Source organism: Urocitellus parryii, chromosome 6 (assembly GCF_045843805.1).
Source record: "Urocitellus parryii isolate mUroPar1 chromosome 6, mUroPar1.hap1, whole genome shotgun sequence".
NCBI lineage: Eukaryota > Metazoa > Chordata > Mammalia > Rodentia > Sciuridae > Urocitellus > Urocitellus parryii.
Window position 1 is genome coordinate 94,852,900 of NC_135536.1, and position 23,756 is coordinate 94,876,655.

General features: G+C 38.3%; 1 protein-coding gene across 1 annotated transcript in view; it reads right to left on the reverse strand.

Annotated features, from left to right (window-relative positions):
* Fbn1 (fibrillin 1) overlaps positions 1-23,756 on the reverse strand; it is a 222,211-nt gene that overhangs the window by 27,160 nt on the left and 171,295 nt on the right. The window contains exons 41-50 of the mRNA XM_026390109.2: positions 23,323-23,445; positions 22,306-22,464; positions 19,253-19,324; positions 15,479-15,604; positions 11,619-11,741; positions 8,296-8,421; positions 6,531-6,647; positions 5,594-5,722; positions 4,673-4,792; positions 1,946-2,071 (exon numbers count right to left, since the gene is read on the reverse strand). Of these exons, the coding sequence (XP_026245894.1) occupies positions 1,946-2,071; positions 4,673-4,792; positions 5,594-5,722; positions 6,531-6,647; positions 8,296-8,421; positions 11,619-11,741; positions 15,479-15,604; positions 19,253-19,324; positions 22,306-22,464; positions 23,323-23,445 (1,221 nt within the window). The remainder of the gene's footprint in view (positions 1-1,945; positions 2,072-4,672; positions 4,793-5,593; positions 5,723-6,530; positions 6,648-8,295; positions 8,422-11,618; positions 11,742-15,478; positions 15,605-19,252; positions 19,325-22,305; positions 22,465-23,322; positions 23,446-23,756) is intronic.

Here is a 23,756-nt window from a genome sequence, read left to right on the forward strand (position 1 = left end):
ACCCCTGCCCTATCTTCCCCACACCATTCCACTGACCACCCCAGGTCCAAATCTTGGATTTAGATAGATTTAAATGCATGAAGTTTCAAGTCAGTGTAAGTGACAAATTCCCTTCATTAAACTTTGCAAGTGGGAGTGGCTCATTTACACCTGTAGTCTCCAGGAACAGTATCTGTCCACCTGAGTGCCATGGCATTTGCTGCTTCAAAAATATAATCCATGGTTCTGTGGAATTTTCTCCCTGGCTCCTAATTTGTCATCTTACAAGAAAAACCCAGGCCTTAATTTCCAGGCTCCAGAAAAATCTGCTCTCTGTGGGAGATTTACTTTTGCTGGTGGTGGTTCTCTAGACTCGGTTTGTTAATCAAAGGTGCTTGCATTGGGAAGGAGAGCGGTGCTGGCACAGGTAGGTACTTCAGGGCTTGCTAGGCCTCCTGTTTACCAGTCCATCTGCAAAGAGCCCTCACTGACCTCTGAAATTTCTTCAGAACTACGAAAGTCACTTTCCCTGCTTGCATTCCTCAACTTTGGCTCTGCCTCCTGGAGCTGAGCATGTGGCAGGGCTGCTCACAGCTGGGCTGATTCTCCCTGTAATGTCAGCTTGCTCTGTGACAGGCCAGTGCAAATTGAATTAATAGCCTCAGCGTTTCCTCTGGGCTGCCACATCGGCAGATTCACACCTGGTTTCTCACTGCTTTCTTTCCAAGCCCGGGCTGAGCCAAAGGCACACACAAACAAGGGAGCAGGAGCTAGACTTTATCTGGGCTGTCTGGGCTATCCATACAGAATATCTGCTTGAATCAAGCTCCACCCTACTCACCACCCTGAAATCCATGTGGACCTCTGATAGGGACCCACAAGACCAAACTAACCAAAGGACTCTCAACTCTGGATTTCTGAATGACCAACTGAAAGGTAAACAGCTAATCAGACAGAATAATAGTAACAAGGGTCTATAGAGGACTCAGAAACTAACAAAGCTTTGTCACATATTCAATAAGATCAGTTGGGCAGGTATTACTATTGTTTGAAATGAGGAAACTGAGCTCCCAAAACATTAAAGGACTTGCTCCAGGCTAAAACATGATACGCTGGGCCCCCAAACTCAATTTTTGGAATCTTAAACGATACCCAGCAACTCTTATGTGGTAATATGGAAGTAAGAACAAAAATACCCACATACACTAAACAACAACAGAAAACCCTAACTCCACACCAAAAAACACTGGTAGGGAAAACAACAACAACAACAACAACAAAAACCAACACATTTTACAACAACAAAAATGTGTATTTCTGGGTCCCCTGGAATTCTTGAGACTTAATTTGTATAAGTGGATAGCCACCTAAAAATCCCATTGTTTAGAAACAGCTAAGGTATTTTCTGAGACTTAAGTATATACTATGTCATGTTTAAGTTCAGGCTCTTTTTGATTTGTTTTTTAATTTGAAAGTCAACCTGGTGAACCTTGAAAATTTTTACTGAAATAGTTGACACATAGTATTCTTTTTTAGAGAATTTGTGATGTAGGGGCTGGAACACCTGATCCTGAGAGCACATGGGTGAATCTGCATGTTTTTCTGTCTGAAGGTCTAGGTTTGCATCCACAGTTATGCAGGGCAAGTGTGGCTGAATGTCACATAGGCTTTAGTATTTCAGTGGCTCCTGGTGATACTCCACTGATAGGCTTATCATCATCCGTGTTCTTAGGGGGAGAAGGGGTTTAAGTGCTGAGACAGTTTAAGCAACCATACTTGATGAGTTTTTAATCCTAAAAATCTTAAAAATGAACCTTCTGACATATGGTTATCATTAGACCTTTGGTGAATGAAAACTCTCCATCTTCCCATTCACAAAGAATCAGAGCTTTGCCATGTTAAAAATGGAAGACCACAACAAACAAACACAGGATAGCAAACCTCTGAAGCCTTCAAATGAATTTACCTTGGCATCGTCTTCCAGTAGAGGACAAGGAGAACCCTTCTGGACACAGACATTTGAAGCTGCCTTCAGTGTTACTGCATGTACCCAAGGCACAGATTTCTGGCTCCTCCACACACTCATCAATATCTAAAAGAATTACACGTGTCAAACAAAGTCAGAGTACAATGGAGACACCATCAGGTACCAAATGCAAAACGTACAAGAACAAAGTGTAATGGAACTTCAAAATTTACAACAGTTACTAATATGGCATTATGTAAAAATGTGGATGTGTAACCGATGTGATTCTGCAATCTGTATACGGGGTAAAAATGGGAGTTCATAACCCACTTGAATCTAATGTATGAAATATGATATGTCAAGAGCTTTGTAATGTTTTGAACAACCAATAAAAAAAATTTCCAATAATGAAAGCTTTTCCCTGTGTCATAACACTGTGAGCTGAACTTCTAAGTTGTGGTGATGTTTTAAAAAATTAGTTTTGATCGTTCTTGATGTAAAAATGGTTACCTTCGAAGGTCTTCTAAGAGGTGCAATGACAAATCTCTCACTGGTTGCTTAGCTAATTGAAAAACTGGAACAATACTGCCCTGGGCTAAGAAAGTGGCAAGAAACTCCACTTCACCAATATACAGTACACAGAAATTCTTCTTTCCCCCTTTTTTTCTTCCTTTGCTTAGGATTGAACCTGGAACCTCACACATGCTGGGTTACCACATGTCCTACTTTGCTTGGGAGACTCTCAGCTTATACTTGTTAATCTCATTTCATCATTGATAGTGCCCATTTTCACTTCCAAAATTGTCTCAATTTGGTCTATAAATTGCATGATCACTTTGCTTTTAGAAAAAGTGTGGTCAGTCTCTCTGAAAAAAAATCACTCATCACATCTCCCTCCCCAACTTTTTGCAGGAATTTGCAGTGAAGAAATATTTAAATTGAATCCCGAGCCATTCTCTTTTGGGGAAAGTTTTTTTTCTATCAAAATATTAAATATCTTGCTTGGTGCAGTGGCTCACAACTGTAATCCCAGCAGCTCAGGAGGCTGAGGCAGGAGTATCACCAAGTTCAAGGCCAGCCTCAGCAAGTGAGGAAGGCTCTCAGCTAAATTAGTGAGACTAAAAAGGGCTAGGGATGTGACCCAGTGGTTGAGAGTCCCTTCTTTCAATCTCCAGTGCCATAAATAAATAAATAAATAAAATATCTCTTATATCAAGGGACTCTAATTTTAATGTGCTTGTGCCAATGGTTCTGCTCATGTTAAAATGTATTTGCATTACATGACTTTATTTGTAAATCATCCAGCTCAGGAAAAGTTAAGAAATTAACTTATTATCTTGATTTCATATGGTAAATAACACAATTAGATATTCTAGAAATATCTATGCAATTCAAAATAATTATCTTCTTATACAATGCAAAGTCAGTTTTTCCATCACTACATATTATCAGATTGTTTTTAAAATTTATCATATTCCTTGTGGTTTATTAATTAACTCAACTGCTCTCAATTGAATTATTCTAATCCCACACACCCTCCATTCCCACATCCAACCTTTTCTGTAAAAATGCTCAAATATTTATTTTTGGTTGTTGTTTTTGTCATTGGTTAATTCTTTTTCTTATAGTAGAAATTAGCTTGTAGGTGCCAGCTTTTTAATAATGAGAACAAATATTGGAGAGTGGGCAGATCTGTTGACCATTTAAGAGGTCACTTTTCTTTCTATATATTTTTATTCTGTTCATATAGGGACATTATTCATTAATTAAAGAGTAAATAAAATCAGTATTTAATAAAAGTAATATAATACTTAATAAATTTCATTTAGACTTAATTTGGACAAAATATTTCCATTTTTAATATATCACCACTTGACAGTGATGTTAATTGGATATAAAATAAAATTCCTCATCGACAAATATTAAGAGTAGAAAAAATGTAAATTTTCTGATTTCACCCTGGAATTTATTTAGTCACTCATATAACATGTTTACATAAAGCAAACTATTATGTTATGGTTTGTAAATATTTAAAACTGATAAATATTTTGAGCTCCATATGATTAGAAGAAATAAAATATAAAAAAAGAAAGAAAGTAAAAAAAGAAAATGGGTACTCATTGTGGATGAGTTTAAAGACTGGTGAGTTAGGTGACCTCTTGAAAATCCATTTAACCCGTGTATTTATGAAGTTCTGACAATTATTACCATTAACTTAATGCCATGACATGTGTTGAGAGTAAAGGAATGCAAAACTACAAAATTTACAGAGAATTTATTTGTAGTAACACATTTCCACTGCTCTATAGGTTAAAAAAAAAACATGAGAAATTCTATAACTACTTTCATTCAATTTCAAATGTGGTCACTTAAAGATTTTAAGTGGGTTCAGGAGTTATTATTAGTTCTCACCTATTATAGCCACTTAAAAACATATGATTCAAGTATACTGGCAGAGGAACACAGCATGTTCATAAGCTGAAGAAGAGCACAGCGAAAAAGAATCAAGGTCATATGACCAGCCATATGACCAACTACATCAGAGATTAGTACAAGGATAAGCTACTCCTGTCTCTCCAGAAGGATGAAACTATATCTACCTTTTGACTTTGGATTTTTAAAAATAAAGTATTTAAAAATGAAAACACCATTACAGAAAGGCTACTGTGGTGATTCTAGTACAATACCCAAATGCAGCTCATTTCCAAGCATGGATAACTCTCCTACCTTCACACTTGTCATTCTGCAGACTGTATCCAGGGGGGCAAATGCATCTGTAGGACCCATCCAAGTTTTGACAGGTTCCCGGTGCACATTTTCCAGGTTCTAGAAGACATTCATTAATATCTGCAAAGTAAAGGGAAAAAGAAGGAAAGGTTTCTTACGGGCATGATTTCTACCAAGCAATTCAAATTCAAAGAAACTGGAATCAAGTAAAACACAAACATAAAGCTAATTAAAGTCCACAATTCTACCAAAAAGAAAAATAAATAATTCAATTAAAAAATATCAGCTTTCCAAGGTATATAATATAATAACCATATTTTATTCTATCTACCACAAATTAAATGTATCTTGGAAAATGTAGTATATGAAAAGTCAGCGAGTACAATGAATTTAAGAGCACACAAAAGATTATATGACCCAGGCACAGTGGTTCACGCCAGTAATCCCAGTGACTTGGGAGGATGAAGCAGGAGAGTCACAAGTTCAAAGGCAGCCTCATTAATTTAGCTACTCCCTAAGCAACTTAGCGCTGGAAATGAAAAATAAAAAGTCTGGGCAAGTGGCTAGGTGGTTAAGTGTCATTGGGTTCTATCCCTGATTTCAAAATAAATAAATAAAATAAAATAAAATAAAATAAAATAAAATAATATGAGCATACTACAAAAGTATTTGAAATAAACAGATAATAAATAGAACTACAACTGCTTAATTATTGATTTAAACAGTTTAATTGTTTTTATTTTAAGTATGATAATTTAATGTTTAAGAATAAGAAGAAAAGTCTTCACAAGCCTGATAAGTAAGATTCTACTCTGATTTTTCCTCCAGGCTTCTAGAAGGAAGGGTTAGAATGGAGGCCAGCTGATTCTGTGATTGGTCTCCAGAACATCTTTTCCAGGGTCTTCCTGAGCTTGTACTTACCCACACAGGTCCTCCCATCTGGAGCCACCTCATAACCTTCATTGCACTGACACTGGAAGGACCCTACTGTGTTGATGCACTGGCCATTGCGGCAAAGGTTCCCATTTCCAGTTGCACATTCATCAACATCTGCCAACAAACAAAACAACAACAACAATTTTTTTTTTTAAATTTTCCAAAGAAAATGTCAAAATTCCAGCAGTATCTATTTTGAATTTCCATGGCCTTTGTGGACTCAGCCAAACATAAGAGATTACAATGAAGGTCTGGTTTACATCAACAGACCTGGATTTATGCATCCATCCAGATATAGCAACAAGGTGGCAATATTATATTAGAGGTTGATATTTTACTTTAGAAATTTATATCAATTTCACATTGATATTCATTCATATTTTATTTTTAAAAGCTAAAATGAATTTCCTGAATTATGTAAAACTGATTATTCAAGTCAGCTTAAAATATTCTTTAATATTCTTACAATTAGAGGTCTATAAAATGAGCTTCTAGCTTAATACAATATTTGGTTCATTACTGTTCCCTAGCATAAAGGGAATTTTATACACTTGGTCTTTATTTCTTTTAAGAGAGGCTGCGGTGAAATATCTAAATGAGAAGGTCTACATTATTCCTGAATTGAGGAACTTCTTTTGTATATTTTAAAACTTAATTCCATTTATTTTGAAATTTAATTAATAAACAGCAAAGTAGATACAAAAATGATAGCTGAATGAGCATTTTAGTAAAAGTAATGGATGTAGTTACTGTAGCTGACTTTCAATGAGCACATTATATTTGACAAGTCCTGTAACCAACTGTATGCACAAAACGTATATATTTTTTCAAAAACCATCTGGCACACTGATGATGATCCTAATTACAAAGAACACAGATAAAAACTGATGTCCCTTGGTGATGCGCTATTTTGCACACGCACCTATACAGTCATTGTTGTGAGACAGGATGAAGCCATGATTGCAGCGGCAGTTGAAGGAACCAATTGTGTTGCGGCATGTTCCGTTCCCACAGGCATCTCTTTCACATTCATTTATATCTAGAAGGAAGAAAGGCCATAATTATTAATGAGAAACGTGGTCATGGGGTCACTGAAGTTAAAGAGCACTCCAATGCAGGCTGAAAGCTTCTCCATATTGGCAACAGCTCCACACACAGTAGAGGAAGCTCCTATGAGAAACCAAAGAGGCCAGGTTCTAAATTTTGGGAGTAAACGGTTTCCTTGGTTGGCACATGAAAGGAGGCAAGCTGAGGACATGAGAACTAGACGAGAATTATTTTATTCTATTTACTTCTAGAATTCTCTTCCCTTGCCACTTTTCTCAAATATTTTCACTTAAAAATGGAAAAAATTCTGTGTGCATCTGGGTCTTGATTCGTTGCCACCTTTGGCAAACTTCAACTCTTGGGATTCTCACTCCAATTTACCAAAAAGCAGTGACTCACCTGGCATTACTCTGCAATCAGCAACAAAATAACTGGCACCTTAAATGTTTTTGCACCTCACCACGGCAGCTAGCATCTTTCTTAAAAAGAGTTGGTGAATGTCATATCATGTTAAGGAAATAAAAAAAAAAAACTAAGTGAAAGAAAGTTGCTACCACTGGCTTGAAAGAGTGAGGCACAATGAGGAGGGGCAAGAATGAAGGAAGAGAGGGGATGGGGAAGCAACACTTAAGGAGAGCAAAAGGTGACGATTAGAGTTAGGATCAGATTGTGGGCATGAAGATAAATTATCTGTGATCTGAATCAGGAAGTGATTGCTGTCTCCAAAGTGACTCTAACCAGTGTCTGCTGAAGACTGCCTCCAGATGAGTCAGCCACTGTGCCAGCAGTCAAGAGCCTCTGCCTGGATTGTTCTTTAGCCAAGCTGGTGGAGTTCTTTATTAGGACACATTCTTTGTTAGGAGATTCCAGAAAATCCAGGTGGATCAAGGAGAAAAAAGGTTGGGGAGCATCTCAGAGCTATGCAAGGGTTAGATCAGCAGGGCTGATTATGATCCTTTAACTTGACTCTGGAGAAGATGAAACTTGATGAGAATGCTGTCTGATGGATGAACTAGTTATCGTCAAGGGCGAGCGGTTTACACATTGCTCTACTAATTCTTCTTCTTCCAGATGTGAAATTAATTTATGTTTTTTAAAGCCCCCAAAAGACTTAATGGAAGAAAAGGACTTTAAAGTAGAAAAGAAAGGAAGAAGGTGAGAAAATGAGTAATTACATATTGGAAGTTTATTCTAGGTCAGTATCCTGACATTATTGAAACTAAGGAAGAGATTTAAAATCTTCTTTTTCCTCTATAGAAATGATTCTTCAATTTTTTTTTTTGCCTTCATGGGATATGTAACTTTATCCTTTGGTCAAAAGTTTTTCTAGGACTGGGGTGTGGCTCAATGATAGAATTTTTGCCTAGCATGCACGAGGTTCTGGGTATAATCACCACCACCACCACACACAAAAAGTTTTTCTAAAACTGTGACAGCCTAATGAATATCAAGAAAGAGGCATATTATACTCAGATTGCTAAAGATTAAACGATATATCACTACTATGTACCTGCCTGTGTTTTTATTTTGTAAATAGCAAAATAACTATAGAAAGACCAATGTTCAATTTCATACCTATTCAGATGCAAATAAATTTCTAATAAGATGTGAAAAAAGTGAAATGATAATCACATACTTACCCAAACACATGGTTTGATCAGCATTTGTTTTGAAACCAGTATGGCAAAGGCAGTAGAAGCTTCCCACAGTGTCAATACACTGTCCATGGCTGCATATATTGGGGATTTCTTGACATTCATTGCGATCTGCAAAACAAAGCATTTTAAGTGAGATTTAGAAGACAAAATCAGACAAATCTGGATGCTGAAATTTAGTTTTTCTTGATGGTCACTCATATTGTCCCATGTCACCATTGCTTTATCTAATTCCTATATCTTTTAATTCTATCTGATCAAGTCTTCATCTCTCCAACAACTCCTTTTAGCTCTTGACAATCCTAATATGTCTTTCTTTTTATTCATATTTATTCATAGGAGAGCTCTCTTGCTTTGCTTCTGCTGGTCTTTAAGCTCTAAATTAGATTTGTGATCAACTGAATCTCTTGCTTTCCTGAAATCTGATTATCTGAGGGGTGGAATTTAATGCATAGGTTCACAAGTGACATAATTACATGCTATTTATCATCTCTATTTTTTAAAAAGCTTTCAAGACTCTATGTTTAGAGTAAATGTAATTTGAAGGGCTTTAGACCTTTATTTCCTATTATCACAAAGGAAACATCTCTGCACAGGTGCCATTGACCATACAGTGTCCTACTTTTGGTTGAAAATTCAGACTGTTTGCCTGCCCTCTCTACCGAGCACAGAGCAATTGGGAATGAACTCTTTTTGCTACATAGAGTAATGCTGCTTGTCCCAGGACAGATATCTCCTCTGTTTGGTGTGTGCAGGCTGCCATTTTTGCAACTCTAAGCAGAGCCTATGGATCACCATACTGTTTAAAAGTCCTGAATGAGGTTAAAGATATCATTATGAGAAGGAAATTGGGATTGAGCAGCTCAGGACCTATGGCTAGCCTGTGCAGAAATGCTAGTTAACAAATTGTGATTACTCTTATTTTAGAAAATGAATTTAAAATGAGCAAACTGCTTCCTACAAAATGAGCAAACTGCTTCCTACGATGGGCAGAGGAAATCAATTTTCAATCCCAATTCCAGTGAAGGTAGCTGAGCTTGAGGAAGGCCTTTATCACTTTCAGGGAGAACTGGATCAGGAAGTGTGCAGGGGACCGGAACTGCCTTGTGTCTGGGTCCCTCAAGGAAATAGAGAGCACTGAGGATCTTCATAAAAAGGGACTCTCAGTACTTTTTCCTCCTTTACTGCCCTACTTCATTCTAGTTAAAAAATAAATAAGAAAATATGGAGTATTTTGAGGTTCCTGAGGTGAAATAAAAGTTACCATTCTAGAGAACTCCCTTGCTAAATTCTTGCTTTGTCTTGAGACCAGAAAACTAGGTTTCTACAAGCACCAAGATTTGAACTCCAAGGAGACAATTTTTGAAGTTGGAATAAGAGGTTTGGCCATACTACCAGGGGAAAAAAACCCAAATAGTCAGCAGAGAGAGAGGAGACCACCAGGAAATGGCTGGGAAGAAACTGTTTCCTGTCTTGAGATGGACATTTCAGAAGGCGGCTGCATTTGCTATCCACCTCTGAGGTCAGACTAACATCCTGAGCAGAGATATCTAGTTATTCTCTCAGCAGCAATGCAGTTGCTAAAGTCAGTCGTGATTTGGGATTAGAATCAATCTATTTACTAATTCAAATAAAAATCATATGATAGAAGGTTTTAGTTCTTTCCCTTTTAAGCATAGGCAGAGAGGAGTACTTTACAATATGCCTGAAAACTGCCAGGTAGAGGTTAGCATTTCAAGATATTTAAAAAAGATTTTTGAAGTAGGATGTAAATGAAGACATTTCCAGAATGAAGTCTTTAACCCTAGGGGCCAAATAGTTACACAACTCAAATATATTCCCTTTCTTCAGAGGATTTCAATGAATGAAGGAAATTGAGCTTTGGGCTACAAAAACAGTCACTCACTACACTTATCCTGATAGAACCAGATGCATTTTATGTATTTTAATATTCTTTAAGAAAATGTGAAAGGGCTTAAGCCCCAGCAGGCTATGGCTGGATGCCTTACCTTGATGTATAAATAGCTCTGTCCCATTTCATGCCCAAGTATGAAAAGGTGTGAAATGGCACATTCTATATTATCAGCAGTTCTTTATTTTGACTGGAATTATTTCACCCAGTTCCAAAGAAATATAAATTAAGAGTAAAATTCAGGGAAATGGTATCAATGCCAAGTTTCACTGAGGGTATTGTGGTTCATATCAGAGACGTCCCCACTTTTCCTGTCCTGAATTTTTAATATGGATAACAACAGCTCTGTTGACAAAATGCTAAATACTTGCACATGTTCCTTTAAACTCAACAAAACAAGTCTTGATTCTCAAAGTGATTTTTTGTTCTGCTCTTACACCCGCTTCCCACCAAGGTCTCATAAAACAATGTAAAATACCCTTCAGAGAGCACTGCACTTCCTACCACTTAATCACTGGCAGGCAAGGAAATCCAAGGAAAATCTGACCATGTTCCCTTGAGTTGTTTCATTCACAAATGCATAAAATATCCAGGAAACTCACTTGGAAATGATCCGTAAGCAGAATAACACATTTTTCCTGACCTCTTTGCTAAATATACAATGATTTATAATTACTTTAAAACTTACAGGAAAATTATTCTGAGGTATTAATTTGCTTCTGGTTTGAAACACCGGTGTTTTAAGCTTCATGCCACTGGCTACAAAATACCACCAAACATGGAACAAATTCACTATCAATATAAGTTGACAAGGCACCCATCCTTATTTCTACCACATTCTTGACCAAAGTGAACCATGAACAACTCAAATCTCTAGGGAACACAGTTTTTCATTTACTATAGGTGTATTACAGCTAATAAAAGATTACTGATGTTTTCTGCCTTAGTGGGTGATCTTTTGTCTGTAAGACATTTGGGAAGACAAGTAATGCTTCTCTTCAGGTTGATCTGGTCCAGCTTGAGAATCAAGATTGGGTTATGAGGTGGAGAAGCTTCCCCTAACGCTCAGGGAGAAGTAAAAAAAGTAATTTGATCCTGAATACTGAATATATGTGAGGGTAGGTGTTTGCATGTGGGACAGTAGATAGGCAAACCTGAAATGTATTTATGTAAACAATCTCCTTCTTGTTTTACAAATACCTCATCAATAAAGTGGGAGAAAGCTAAGTGTTTAGACATTTTGACAATTTTCCATTTTTCTAATTTTGCTAGAGTTTATCTATTTCAATCATATCTCATATATTCTTCAGCCTTAGATCTCAAAAGAAATCTAGTTATCATAGGCTTGTGAAGATGACCTGCAGGGAAATAAGAGTGGCCGGTGGGCACCACTTACCGTTGCACTGTCCTGTGGGCGTGAGGCGATAGCCGGGCTTACAGTCGCAGCGGTAGCTGCCTGCAGTGTTAATGCACTCGGCACTGCGCTGGCACACGGGGCCGTTCTGACACTCGTCAATATCTGCAAGCAGAAGAGAATGTAATTCCAAAGAGCACAGAATATGGCGTCCAGGAAATGCAGTCTTACTTACATCTGATCTACTGAAAAATCAATATGGATGTTTCATAGCACATTTATTCATAATTGCTAGAACTTGGAAGCAACCAAAATGGCTTTCTGAGGTGAATATATGATAAGTAAACTATGGTACATCTAGATAGAATATTAATGAATAGTCTAAATTTCTAAAAAAGCAATGAGCTATCAAGCCATGAAAAGTTATGGAAGAAACTTAAATGCATGTTACTATAAGTGAGAGAAGACAATTTGAACAGGTTATATAGTATATGATTTCAAGTACAAGACATTCTAGAAAAGAGGAAACTGTGGAGACAGTAAATAGGACAAAGTAGTTTCCAATAGTTAGGAAGGAGAGAGGGATGAACAGGCAGAGCATGGGAAGTATCAGGGCAGCAAAACTATGCTATCATACTATACTGATAGATATGTGGCATTACAAATGTATTCAAACTCACAGAATCTACAATAGCAACAGTGAACTGTGGACTATGGGTGATAAGGACACGTCGGTATAGGCTTATTGATTATAACAAATGCAAGGAAGTTGTAGATAATGGAAGAAACTATGCATGTATAGGGCTGTGGGTATATGAAAAAATCTCTGCACTTTCTTCTCAATTTTATTGTGAACCTAAAACTACCCTAGAAAATAAAGTTTACTTTTTAAAAAAGAGAAGACTGAAAACCCATTATCTAAAAACTCCAGAGCTTTTCTACTTCAGTATTATCATTCATATAGGCAATTTCTTGATAATAATTACACATGGACTCTGATGGTGCTCATATCTTTAAAACAAAAAAGTCATTTGGGGTTAGGGATACAGGTCAATAATGGCATGCCTGCCTAGTATGCACAGGCCCTGGGCTCAATCCCCAGCAAAAACAAAAACAAACAAAAAGCTAAGTCTGAAACTCAACTTTTTAAGGCCAGGACTTGATATAGGTATAGTCTAATGATCCCCAAGATTTTATGATTCAGCAGGGCTGCTTTGGTCTGGAAGGGTGTAAGATCTGCAGAGCATTTCAAACTTTAATGTCCATATGAATTACTTGGGATCTTGTTAAAAAGCAGATTCTAACTCAACACATCTGGGGAATGGTCCCAGAGTCTGTATTTCTAGTAAGCGCCCAGGTGACTGAGGTGCTCCCTGCCTTCCAGCTGCAGGGTTACAGAGACTGCTGCTTAAATTACTGCCACAAGGCAGTCCAATCAAGAAAGCAAACATGGGAGATTGCACATAAAACTACTGAAAACAATCCAACTCTCAATATCAAAGCAAAGAATAAAATGAATATCATGTGTTCTAGAGCTTTTACTTTGCCCAGGAGTTGTTTGCCTGCTTTTATTTTATTTTATTTTTTTTTTAAACTGGGACCAATGTCTGTATTGGCTATCTCTTTAGAGGTGTTCTGAATGGCTTTCACCCCCATTCCCATTTGTCCACAACAAACACAACAGGCAGGGAAGTGACATGTGCGAATTTCTCTTAAACACTTGTTTAAACAACAAAAACCCCAGATACCTGATATAGTTCAATTTCATGACATCACAAAAGTTATTGCACAACTCATGGGGCAAAATACATGCTCCCCTCTCTCCTGCTTCAACAGAATGATCTAGTTGTCTATGTCCAGTAAAGGGAATATCTGGAACATTGATGAGAAGTCCTTAGCACCAGTTTTGGGTTTTCACACAGAAGTGGACTCAGCCAAAGAAGTCCTACCAGGAGGTGGCAAATGCATCAGCAGATGCCTCTCAGGTGTGTGTTTCTGTGGTGGGAGAACTGCAGGACCCTTAGTATGAACTTCAGTGAGTGGGAGTTCCTGTGAGAGGTGGGGTGGATCATGCCTCTCCATGCAAGAGATAGCGCAAAAGTATGCTGCCTTGTTATGATGGATCCAGCACCACCTCACTCACGAGGTCTGCCCTGATCTTAACCAAGACCATAAAGAAACACAGAGGAGAAGCCACTGGAGAAGCCAAACAGTGTCATGGACAAGCGCTTCTGTGATGCATCAGCCTAAAGTCTGATCAAACACATACGTGGGGAGAGCAGACATATGGAAGCTCCCTAAACCACTTCCAGAATCCATTCCAGTTTCAGTGCTACTGAGGCATGTATTAAATCAACCTTCATTTTCCGATTTGCTAAGAGTGTGTTTCCGAGAGCTAAGAGTGTTGGGAAGCAGCTGAGCCTGATTAGTTTTTCACATTGAAGAAGAAGAGTGTATAAAACCAAAAATTGGAGCCCTCAGTCATCTTATTGGCCACTAAATGCTACCCTGACAGCAAGGTGACAGCTCTACTTGTCCTTAGCACTCTGACAAATGGTATTTGCAACTCATGTATATTGCAAGGTCTAGGTTGACTCTGGCCAATGGCTGCTGCTTTAGCATATATAAGTAGTGAAGAGGTACCAAGGTAATCACCCAAGAGACCTCTGAATGGAAGGGAAGAGGAAATGCCATGAGAAGTTGACAAACATCCTGGTGGGGTAAGTACCAGGGGGAAAGAATATGACCAAAAGGAAGATGGCCATCTCCAGCACTATAAGATCATTGTCATGGCCTCCTTTCTCCTCTCCAGTGTCCATGTTTCCTCTCCAGGAACCTGGTCTTGGATGACCTCCAGAAGGTGGGGACTGGGACCAAGGTCTGCAATGGCAATCTCTTTAGAGGTGTTCTGAATGGCTGTCACCCCCATTCTCACAACCAACACAGCAGACAGGGAAGTGACATGTGCAAAGTTCTCTTAAACACTTGTTAAGAAAACTTAACAGGTATGTGGTTACTAACAAACTAGAACTTTCCCTGTGGTATATAAATCATCTTTAGTTTAGAAAACCAAATGTTTTTTTAAATATTAAAATGTTGACACATGCTATAATATGTGCCCTAAGAGGATGATAACCTTTTCTATAATGCATAATACTCTACCAGAGGACCAAAGTTCAAGTATTAAATAGAAAATTATTCCAGTTATTCTCAGGCACATCACATATTTAATATCCAGTAATGTCTCCCTGTTATTAAAATACAGAAGAATACTATCTTCCCCAGATGTAGGAAGAAATATGAAGTGCTATAAGGAATGTTCAGACTCATAACATATGAGTGTGTGTGTGTGTGTGTGTGTGTACACAGCAATAGGAGGTAATTTGAAAATGAAAAAAAGTACCTTTTGCATACATGCCAACATTTTTCATATAAAATCAAATTTGCTGTCCTTGCCATTTGGAATTCTCTCATGCATTTGGAATATTTGCACTAACCTTGTTTTCACTTGGGAGTAGCAAAGTCTCCATTTGTTGGAAGAGAACACTGACTTTAAGATTCAAGTAAAGATGACTGTCCACTGATGTTTACTTTCAAGCAATGTGAAACAAAAGAAATCTATGTGACACACCCAGGAACCCAAAAGATTTTTCATATCAGTCAGGAAATCTAATACATTGTGTCTTGGGGGAGGGGGTTGTGGAATGCACATCCTGGCTTTTCCACTGGGAGTTAGAGAGGTTTTTGCATGAAACTTCAAGTTGTTCCACACCATGCCCTTCACTATACCTAGAGTTTGAAGCACTTCTGAAATTTCAAGTTATGAAGTTTGGTGAGGGTATGTTTAAGAAGCTCGTCAGCTGGCTCACTGCTGGATATGACATAGTTACAATGCCACTTACCTTCACAAACCAACAACTTGTCATTATAGAAGAACCCCACTGGACATTCACATCTGAAGCTGCCAACCATGTTGATGCACACTCCATTTTCACAGACTCCTGGGATTTCCCGGCATTCATCAATATCTAGAAACAGAGAGTTGCTTGTGAGTGATAGTGCAACATGTGATCCCTGCACAGGGAAAGAGAGGACTGAAAGGACATGCGTGCATGTGTGTATGTGTTTGTGTGGGATGGAAGGAGGATAAATTAATGAAGAGCAAATTGAAATAACTAAGCTACTTTCCAAACATTCATGTGTCTATGTGGATTTAGTGTCTTTTTGGCTTTGTTTCAGAGCACCAACTTTGCACAGGTAGGAGCCATCTTCATATCCACTGGGCACTGTGGATATACCAGATGAGTAGGTTAAAAGTGACTGTCAAGAGGAAATGGCCTCTTGCCTCCAAGTGTGCAGCCGTGTTTGGAAAAAATGGAAAGGTGACTTGAGGAACAGAAGAGAAGTCCAATGTTATGGAGAAGTGCCATCTTTCAAGTTCTACTTCTAATCCCCCTTCCTCCTTCATGTGGCTATAGAAAGGAGTAAATGAGATGTGGGGCTGTAAGCTGGGCTGGAGTTGAATGTGAAGACAGGGTTAGCACCAAGGAAGGATGTCACTGCAGACTGTGTGCCTCCTGAAGCTGGGGGCTGGGACAGCTCTACTTGTCCTTAGCACTCTGACAAATGGTAAATGGCTAATTCTAATTTGTTACATCAAGAACCAGTGTCTGGCTGGGTGTGGTGGTACATGCCTGTAAGCCCCTGGGATGGCTTGGGAAGCTGAGGCAGGAGAATCACAAGTTCAAGCCAGCCTCAACAAAAGTGAGGCACCAAGCAACTCAAGGGGACCCTGTCTCTAAATAAAATACAAAATAGTGTTGGGGATGTGACTCAGTGACGGGGTGCCCCTGAGTTCAATCCCTAGTATCAAAAAAAAAAAAAAAAAAGAAAAAAGAACCCATGTCTGGAAATGGGTTGGTGAACATTAAAACAGGACCAAGGTAGGAATGAAAGCAGAGCCAGGATCCTGGCATTCATCAATATCTGAAGCTATAAAGGGATACCTGTGAGCAAGTCTCAGAGCCTCCTCACCAGCCTGGCTTGCCTCATCTGCTTCCTACCTGCTTCCTACTCCAGGCCATATAAATGTCCTCTGAAATAACAGTAAAAATAGTAATAATAATAGTATTCACAGTCTCTGGCTGCATGGCTAGTGTGCTTCTCAAAGAGTTGACCTATATCTATTCACTGAATCAGCACAGCCACCCAGTGAAATGGTGTGTAGGTCCTATGCCTGTCTTCACTGTGCAGATTAGGCAACTGAGGCCAAGCCAGAGGAGGTAACCTGCCAAAGAGCACGTAGTCAATGAGAGACAGAGTCAGGATTTGATGGAACCTGCTAACAGGATATCCTGCTCCCTTATGCTTCTCCACATCACCATCCTATATTCTTCACGGGATGGTTTTCAAAGTGCTTGTTCCCCTGGAGGACCGCTCCAGCAATCCCTTGACAGTGTGACAGAACACTTCCACTGTAGTTTATGTAAAGCTACAGTCTAGGATACAAGTCACCCTTTCACTAGGCTTCTATTACTATTGTTGAGCCTCTTGGTTTACTTATAGCCAGGAGCCTCTGCAAGGTACTTTGCATAAATTGTAGGAAGATGCTCATAGATTCTAGGGTACCTGGAGGAGCTGCTGCAGATTCAGAAGAATCACATTCTAAAACCAACCTGTTTCAAAGGAGAAATTTCACAGGCCACAGGTAGATTTAAGACCCTTTTTCAAAGGGCTTGATTCTGTTTGAAAGCAAATTGATCTACTTAATGGGGGAAAAAAGTTTTGAATCTCAAAGGGTACAATCTCAAAACACTGCTATTTTGAATACAGGCACTCATGTTTTCAGTCTTTTCACACTTTTCTCATGTTGCTAAACATCTATGAGAAATCAAATCACAACTTTATATTATCAACAAGAAAACCAATAGAATCCATTCTGTTGGTGCAGATTAAAACATGAAATATCATATTCATATTCATTTGTTTAAATGTAAGTGATATATATTACCAAGACTAACAATAACAGGCTGAGTCAAATCTCTAGCCATTGCTAGGTGTAAAATAGCAAAAAGATATATTAAAAATCTTGCTTTCTTTTCTTGTCTGGATTTTATTTGAACTTCAACTTAGAGAAGTTTATATTTTAAGACAAGATTAATAAACATACTATGGTTTTAGTCCCATATGAATGGACTCTATATGCCAACAATCTTAAAACCTTTCAGAAAGAAAATATAAAGCTTAAATAAAACAAAGTTTTTCAGCCATCTAAATATTTTGTCATTGATGGAATTTGGTAACAGTAAGCATATTGCTAAATACCATGTTTCCAGTTTTCAAGAGCTGGAGGCAAAGCAAGCCATGAGTCAGGGCTGGGTTCAGGTCCCAGCTCTGTTATTAATTAGCTAGGTGGCCTTGGATGAGTCCATTTTCCTCTCTGGGCCTCTGGGCCCTCAACTGTAAAGCAAGATATTTGAACTGGATGGCATTTGAGGTCTTTCCAGCTCGACTAGTGGACAATGCTAATGCAGTTTCAAGCTGCTTCCTGCCCATCCTGGAGGGCAAGTCTTGCTAGAGTACACGCCTAATCTGCCCATGGAGAACCATTACTACCAAAGACCACTTATCTGCTGATCACAGATTCTAAGGAGATTAAAAGATCTGTTTCGGGAAGGGGAAAAACAAAGTAGCTAGGGCCAGGTGTTTCATGCCAATGTCATTTAGCAGTTTTTCTTTCCAAACCATGAAGTTTCTTTGGATGTTGACTAGACTGTGGAGCTATATGGATTTGGCACTAAGGAAGCCAGGCTGATTGCTGGACCAGATCCTTGTTTTCTTAAACAAGGTCATTGGAAAGGCTGATGTAGTTTTCAGTTTACTTATTAGGAACAAGGTAGAACAAAGCAAGTGGTGATCTTTGCTACCACACACAACAGCCCAGACTTAGGGGCATCTAAGGATACATATAAATCACACCAGGGAAAAACTCTGAGATCACAACAGCTTTCCATCACTTTTATGTTATTTGGTTTAAACCACAAGGGCACTGCCTACATTGGCTGAACGCTGTGTAATACTTGTGAATCTTACGTAAGCACCTCTATCACAGTGGTGGTCTCTGCTCCAGTTATCAGACAAGGTCTTAGATGGAGAAGATTTTTAGTTTAATTCTGAAATTCTCCAAGCAGGTGATCCAAGGAGAACCCATGTAAGATAAATTTGATCCACAAGAAGGACTTTACATGAACAACCCACATGTAAGGTATTGGTGTGAAAAATTCATGTAAACTCATCTTAGAAGGAAGGAATGGGAATTACAGTCAAATCAAATGTCAACTGGCCATCCTCCCAGAATCTCTCTCTTTGTTGATGCCTAGGCTTGGTTTAACTAAGCTTGATTGTAGTTCTGTGAAAAGCTTTCCAGTCCCCTTAATCATGAGCAGCAAATGCTTCTGCCAATTAGGTGGAGCAACACAGGTGTTTGCACAGCTTATTCCAAACTGAGAATCCATGTTTCAATAAAGCTAAAGGCATGGCTTCACATTTTTTTTCTTCTAAGAAGAAGAAGACAAAGAAAATAAACAGAAAATGACAGTATGCACTCCCTTTTCTAACACAAGGACAAGGAAGGAAAGTCCTGACAACGCTCACGTGCACATCGTCTCCTAACTCACCTACGGGTAAGCCGGTGTAAATGTCGATGACAAAGCCTGGCCTCTGGCTTCCACAGAGCGTAGCAAATTCATCTGCAATAATTGAACAACAGGAGGGGTGGGGATCAGTAAAAGAGCAAGAATTGGCTGAAAGAAATTACTTTTTCTTTTTCCCAAAAGGTTTGGTGTGGAGGAAGTTACTTTAAAACAATATTACAATACTGAAATGGTCTCTCTTTTGAAGAATTGACAACGAGAAGTAAACCTGCAAATTCCTACAGATGTAACCCTCTCTCTATAAGACAAACGCTGAAGGAAGAATGGTATGTGGACTGATAACGAGGGAGAAGTAGAAATCTCCATGTCGCATGCCACAGGCTCCTCTGAGCTGCCTCTGAATTGAGCTTTCTATTTGAATACTGTTCAGGTCTGAACCCAGAGACTGACAAGAGTGCCTCTCTCCACTCTGTAATGAGGGATCTATATAGGGTCCAAGGAATGCTTACAGAAGCCATTTTCTCAGTAGACTGGAGGCAGATTGTGGCAAGTTCTTAACATCAGATCTATTAATGGCCAATTCATGTCTATAAACCAACCTCATCATTAATTTGGTTTTTGGACCTGGATTTTACTTAGAATGGCACTCTTGTACTCCTGTTCTTTCTCTTCCCTGAATTCATCAAAGTTGGTAATAAAAGATGAGCTAAATGTTATTGGTGATCTGCTCTAACTTGGAGATTTTGTAACTCCAGGTAAGCACGACTGGTAAGGTATGGTATCAGTCTAAATCCAAGATGGCCATTGCCTTTCTGGTCATGCCTAGAGAAAATGAGTAAAAGCTTTCTGGAATTATTTGAATTAGAAAATAGCCTGAGCCAGGCATGGTGGCACATGTAAATCCCAGCTACTTGGGTGGCTGAGGCAAAGGATTGTTTGATGCCAGGAGTTCAAGGCCAGCTTGGGCAGTCTAGTGAGACTCTATCTCTAAAGCATTTTTAAAAATCCTAACATACAGCATGCTATTCTCCTAGTGCTTTATTTTATTAGACTATGAGTGTCCACTTAGAACAACTGCCACAACAGCTGACATTTGTCATCCAGAGAAATTACAAGAACTCCTAAAATATGTGCAAATTTCAGAGTTAGTGAAAGGCCAAAACTAGATTTGGCCAATATTTATCATGAAGAAGAAATCTTGAATTTTAAGTGATGCATATATAGGTTCTTAAAACTCAAGACAGTCATTTCTGAAAGTAAATATTGTCTATATCAAGGGTTTCCAAAGTGGCCTCCAGGAGAATTGAAATGACCTATTAGGACAAAATAGAAAACAGTCGGAATTCTATTTTTGTAAAATCTGATCTCTTTAAAGATGTATTTTCTGTATAATTTATATTGGAACAGTTCTCAAAAAACAAATGCAATTTTCAAGATAACTTAAAACAAATACATGCACATACTTTTATATATAAACACACATGCCAAGTTTGTATACCCTCCAGATTTTTCATTAAGATATGATCCTGAAGACCATTGTTCAGTCAGGGTCAGCAAACTTTTTCTTAAAGGACTAGAGTAAATATTTTTAGGCTTTGCAAGCTGCACGGTCTCTGTCAAAACTTTTTAACTCTGCCACGAAAGCAGCTGTAGATAATGGGTCAATAAATTAGTGTGGTTGTGTTTTAATAAAATTTTATTCATGGATACCAAGATTTGAAGTACATGTAACTTGCATATGGCATGAAATATTATTCTTGTGATTTTTCCACCCATTTAAAGTGTAAAAATTGTTCTTAGTTTGTGGGCCATTCAAATACAGGTGGTAGATTGAATCTGGCCCATAAGCTTTACTTTGTCAACCCTGCTCTAGACACCTTTTGAGAGGTGAGGTAAATCACAATTCTAAGTGATGGTTATTACATTATTTCTGGAGCAAACAATGGATACAATGGTATAATTTAGTAAAAAAGAATCTTCTGTTGCATAAATGATCAGATAGAATCCAAAAATAAATTTAAAATTTTACATATCACTGTGTGGGATGGGATAGGTACTACAGAATACCTTAATCAATATCTTGCATGGATTAAATTTAATGCAAATCATAATATTGGCAAATGATCCCATCGTAATGTCTTTGATACATAACATGTATCACATGATATAAGAATACTGCACCAATTTTTTTACTTTATATATTTATTTAAAGAATATAATTTTGGGTCTTTTAAAAAATGAATGACATGGGCTGGGGTTGTGGCTCAGTGGTAGAGCGCTTGCCTAGCACATGCAAGGTGATGGGTTTGATCCTCAGCACCACATAAAAATAAATAAATAAATAAATGTACTTAAAAAAATGAATGACATAGTATAATTCTTTCCTTTACAAAAAAAGTAAGAAGAAATTTCTCTTGTCTCAATATAAAGAAGAGATGCACTTTTTTCAGTGTTTAATTTGCTTTGTAGTTACTGAGGATTTTATACTTGATCAGGTTTCCTTTTTCAAATGAGCTGCTAGGAAGTTTGGAACCAAAATCACTGCTCATCTCTGGCAACTGCGTAGGAATTCCCGGTTTGGATTTTGTGTATTGGCCTTGTTCCTGTGTAATTTTCTTACTCTTCTTTGTCATTTGCCTTACAGTTATTTCTTATTTTACAATTACATCTTTGTAGACTGGCCTTAATTCTTTTGGGAATAAGACTAGTTTTGAATATTACATAAAAACAAGAAGAGTTATGGTTTGTTTATTACTTTGGTTTGCCTGTTTCCAGTCTTTTAATTATTATGGTGAACTCTGAAACAATGATAACAATGTTTATATTTTTGTGATATGCTGAGTCCACAGTTCTGGTTATGAATTAGGGTACACATTAGTAAGTATATTCTGTGATTCCAGTTTTCAGCTGGATAGATAATAGTCAACTCTGAACTAAACAGTTGCCTTTGTGAATCAATTTTTTCCTTATGAAATGAGCATGCACACTTTTATTTCTTTGCTGAGACTGATTTCTCCTAACAATTCATGGGTGATCGATCAACCTCTATTTTTAGTAGTAGTGAAGCTAAAGTTCACCTGTGCTTGGGATGGGACACTGTTCACAAGGCTTATTCCAGGCTCGGCCAATGTTGTAAGAGCAGCAGCACATCTTCTTGGTCATATTGAACAAGAGCTCTCCATCACAGGTCTGGTTGTCAGCATAATAGTTTCTGTAGCACAAACTTCTTCTCATATCTAGAAAAGGAAAAAAGGATAGGAAGTCAGGGACAGTGGTCCACATCTATAATCCCAGTAGCTGGGGAGGCTGAAGCAGGAGGATTACGAGTTCAAAGCCAGCCTCAGCGAAAGTGAGGCACTAAGCACCTCAATAAGACCCTGTCTTTAAATAAAATACAAAATAGGGCTGGGGATGTGGCTCAGTGGTCAAGTGCCCCTGAGTTCAATCCCCAGTACTACCAACCCCCGCCCCCTACCCCCCCCCCCAAAAAAAAGGATTGGATATGCCCTTGGGGAAGCACAACACATGTTAAGGGGATACTCAAAGAGAAAGCTCTTTTGAGTTGTACTGTAAGCTGACTTTAATAAGGGCAGGAAAAGCCTACTCAGACACAACATTTTAGCTATCAATACTGTTACAAGAAAAGGACTTTGAGGAATGTATTCCCTGGTATTTTATGCCACAGAACTAAGTCATTATGTGGCTGTAGCATTAATAAACTTTACATGACTCTCCACCCTGTCTCCTAGTAACAATTCTCCACTGCTATTTGGCAGTAAGTTTCTCATTTCCGACTCACGATGTTTTAATACTGTAGGTCTGTGCTGTAAATATAATTGTATAAAGATACACCCAAAAGCCAAACAAAAGAAGCACTATTCAACTTTTGTTTGGGATTTTCCAACATTACACTTAAAAGAAAACTCCCAACCACCCACACAAGGTGCTAAAAAATACCAAGCTCACGGTTTACAGGGGAGGAGGCTCTCAATGAGACAGTGAGGATGGCAGCACTCAGTCTAGCACTCAGGACCATTTGCTGGGCTTTCTACACAAGAACCAAACATGCCTAACCGAGAAAAACTTAGACTTACCCATGCAATTATTTCCCCCATTCACTTGCATGTAATCTGGAGGACAAATACAGGTGTAGTTGCCAACGGTGTTGTAACATGTCCCTGGGCCACAGATTCCAGGCGTTTCACATTCATTCACATCTATAATCCAAAGAGAAAGTGGTATGTGAATATGAAAACATCACTCTCTGAAGTGGCCTGGTCCTCAATGTCAATACAAATGCTGACATAACAAAGGAGAAAATCCACAGGGCCCTTTATAATCCAGATGTGAAAAGCATGTGTTTAGTTCATCAGGGTCCTTCATCTATGCAAATGCATGCAATTTCAGGAAAGAAGGTTTTAGAAAGGAACTCTTGCCTTCTGTTAAGAATTCCTAACAAATGAGTCCACAACATCCTCAAAGGCATGCAGAGATGGAACCATACAGAAAGTCTAATTCTCAATATCCT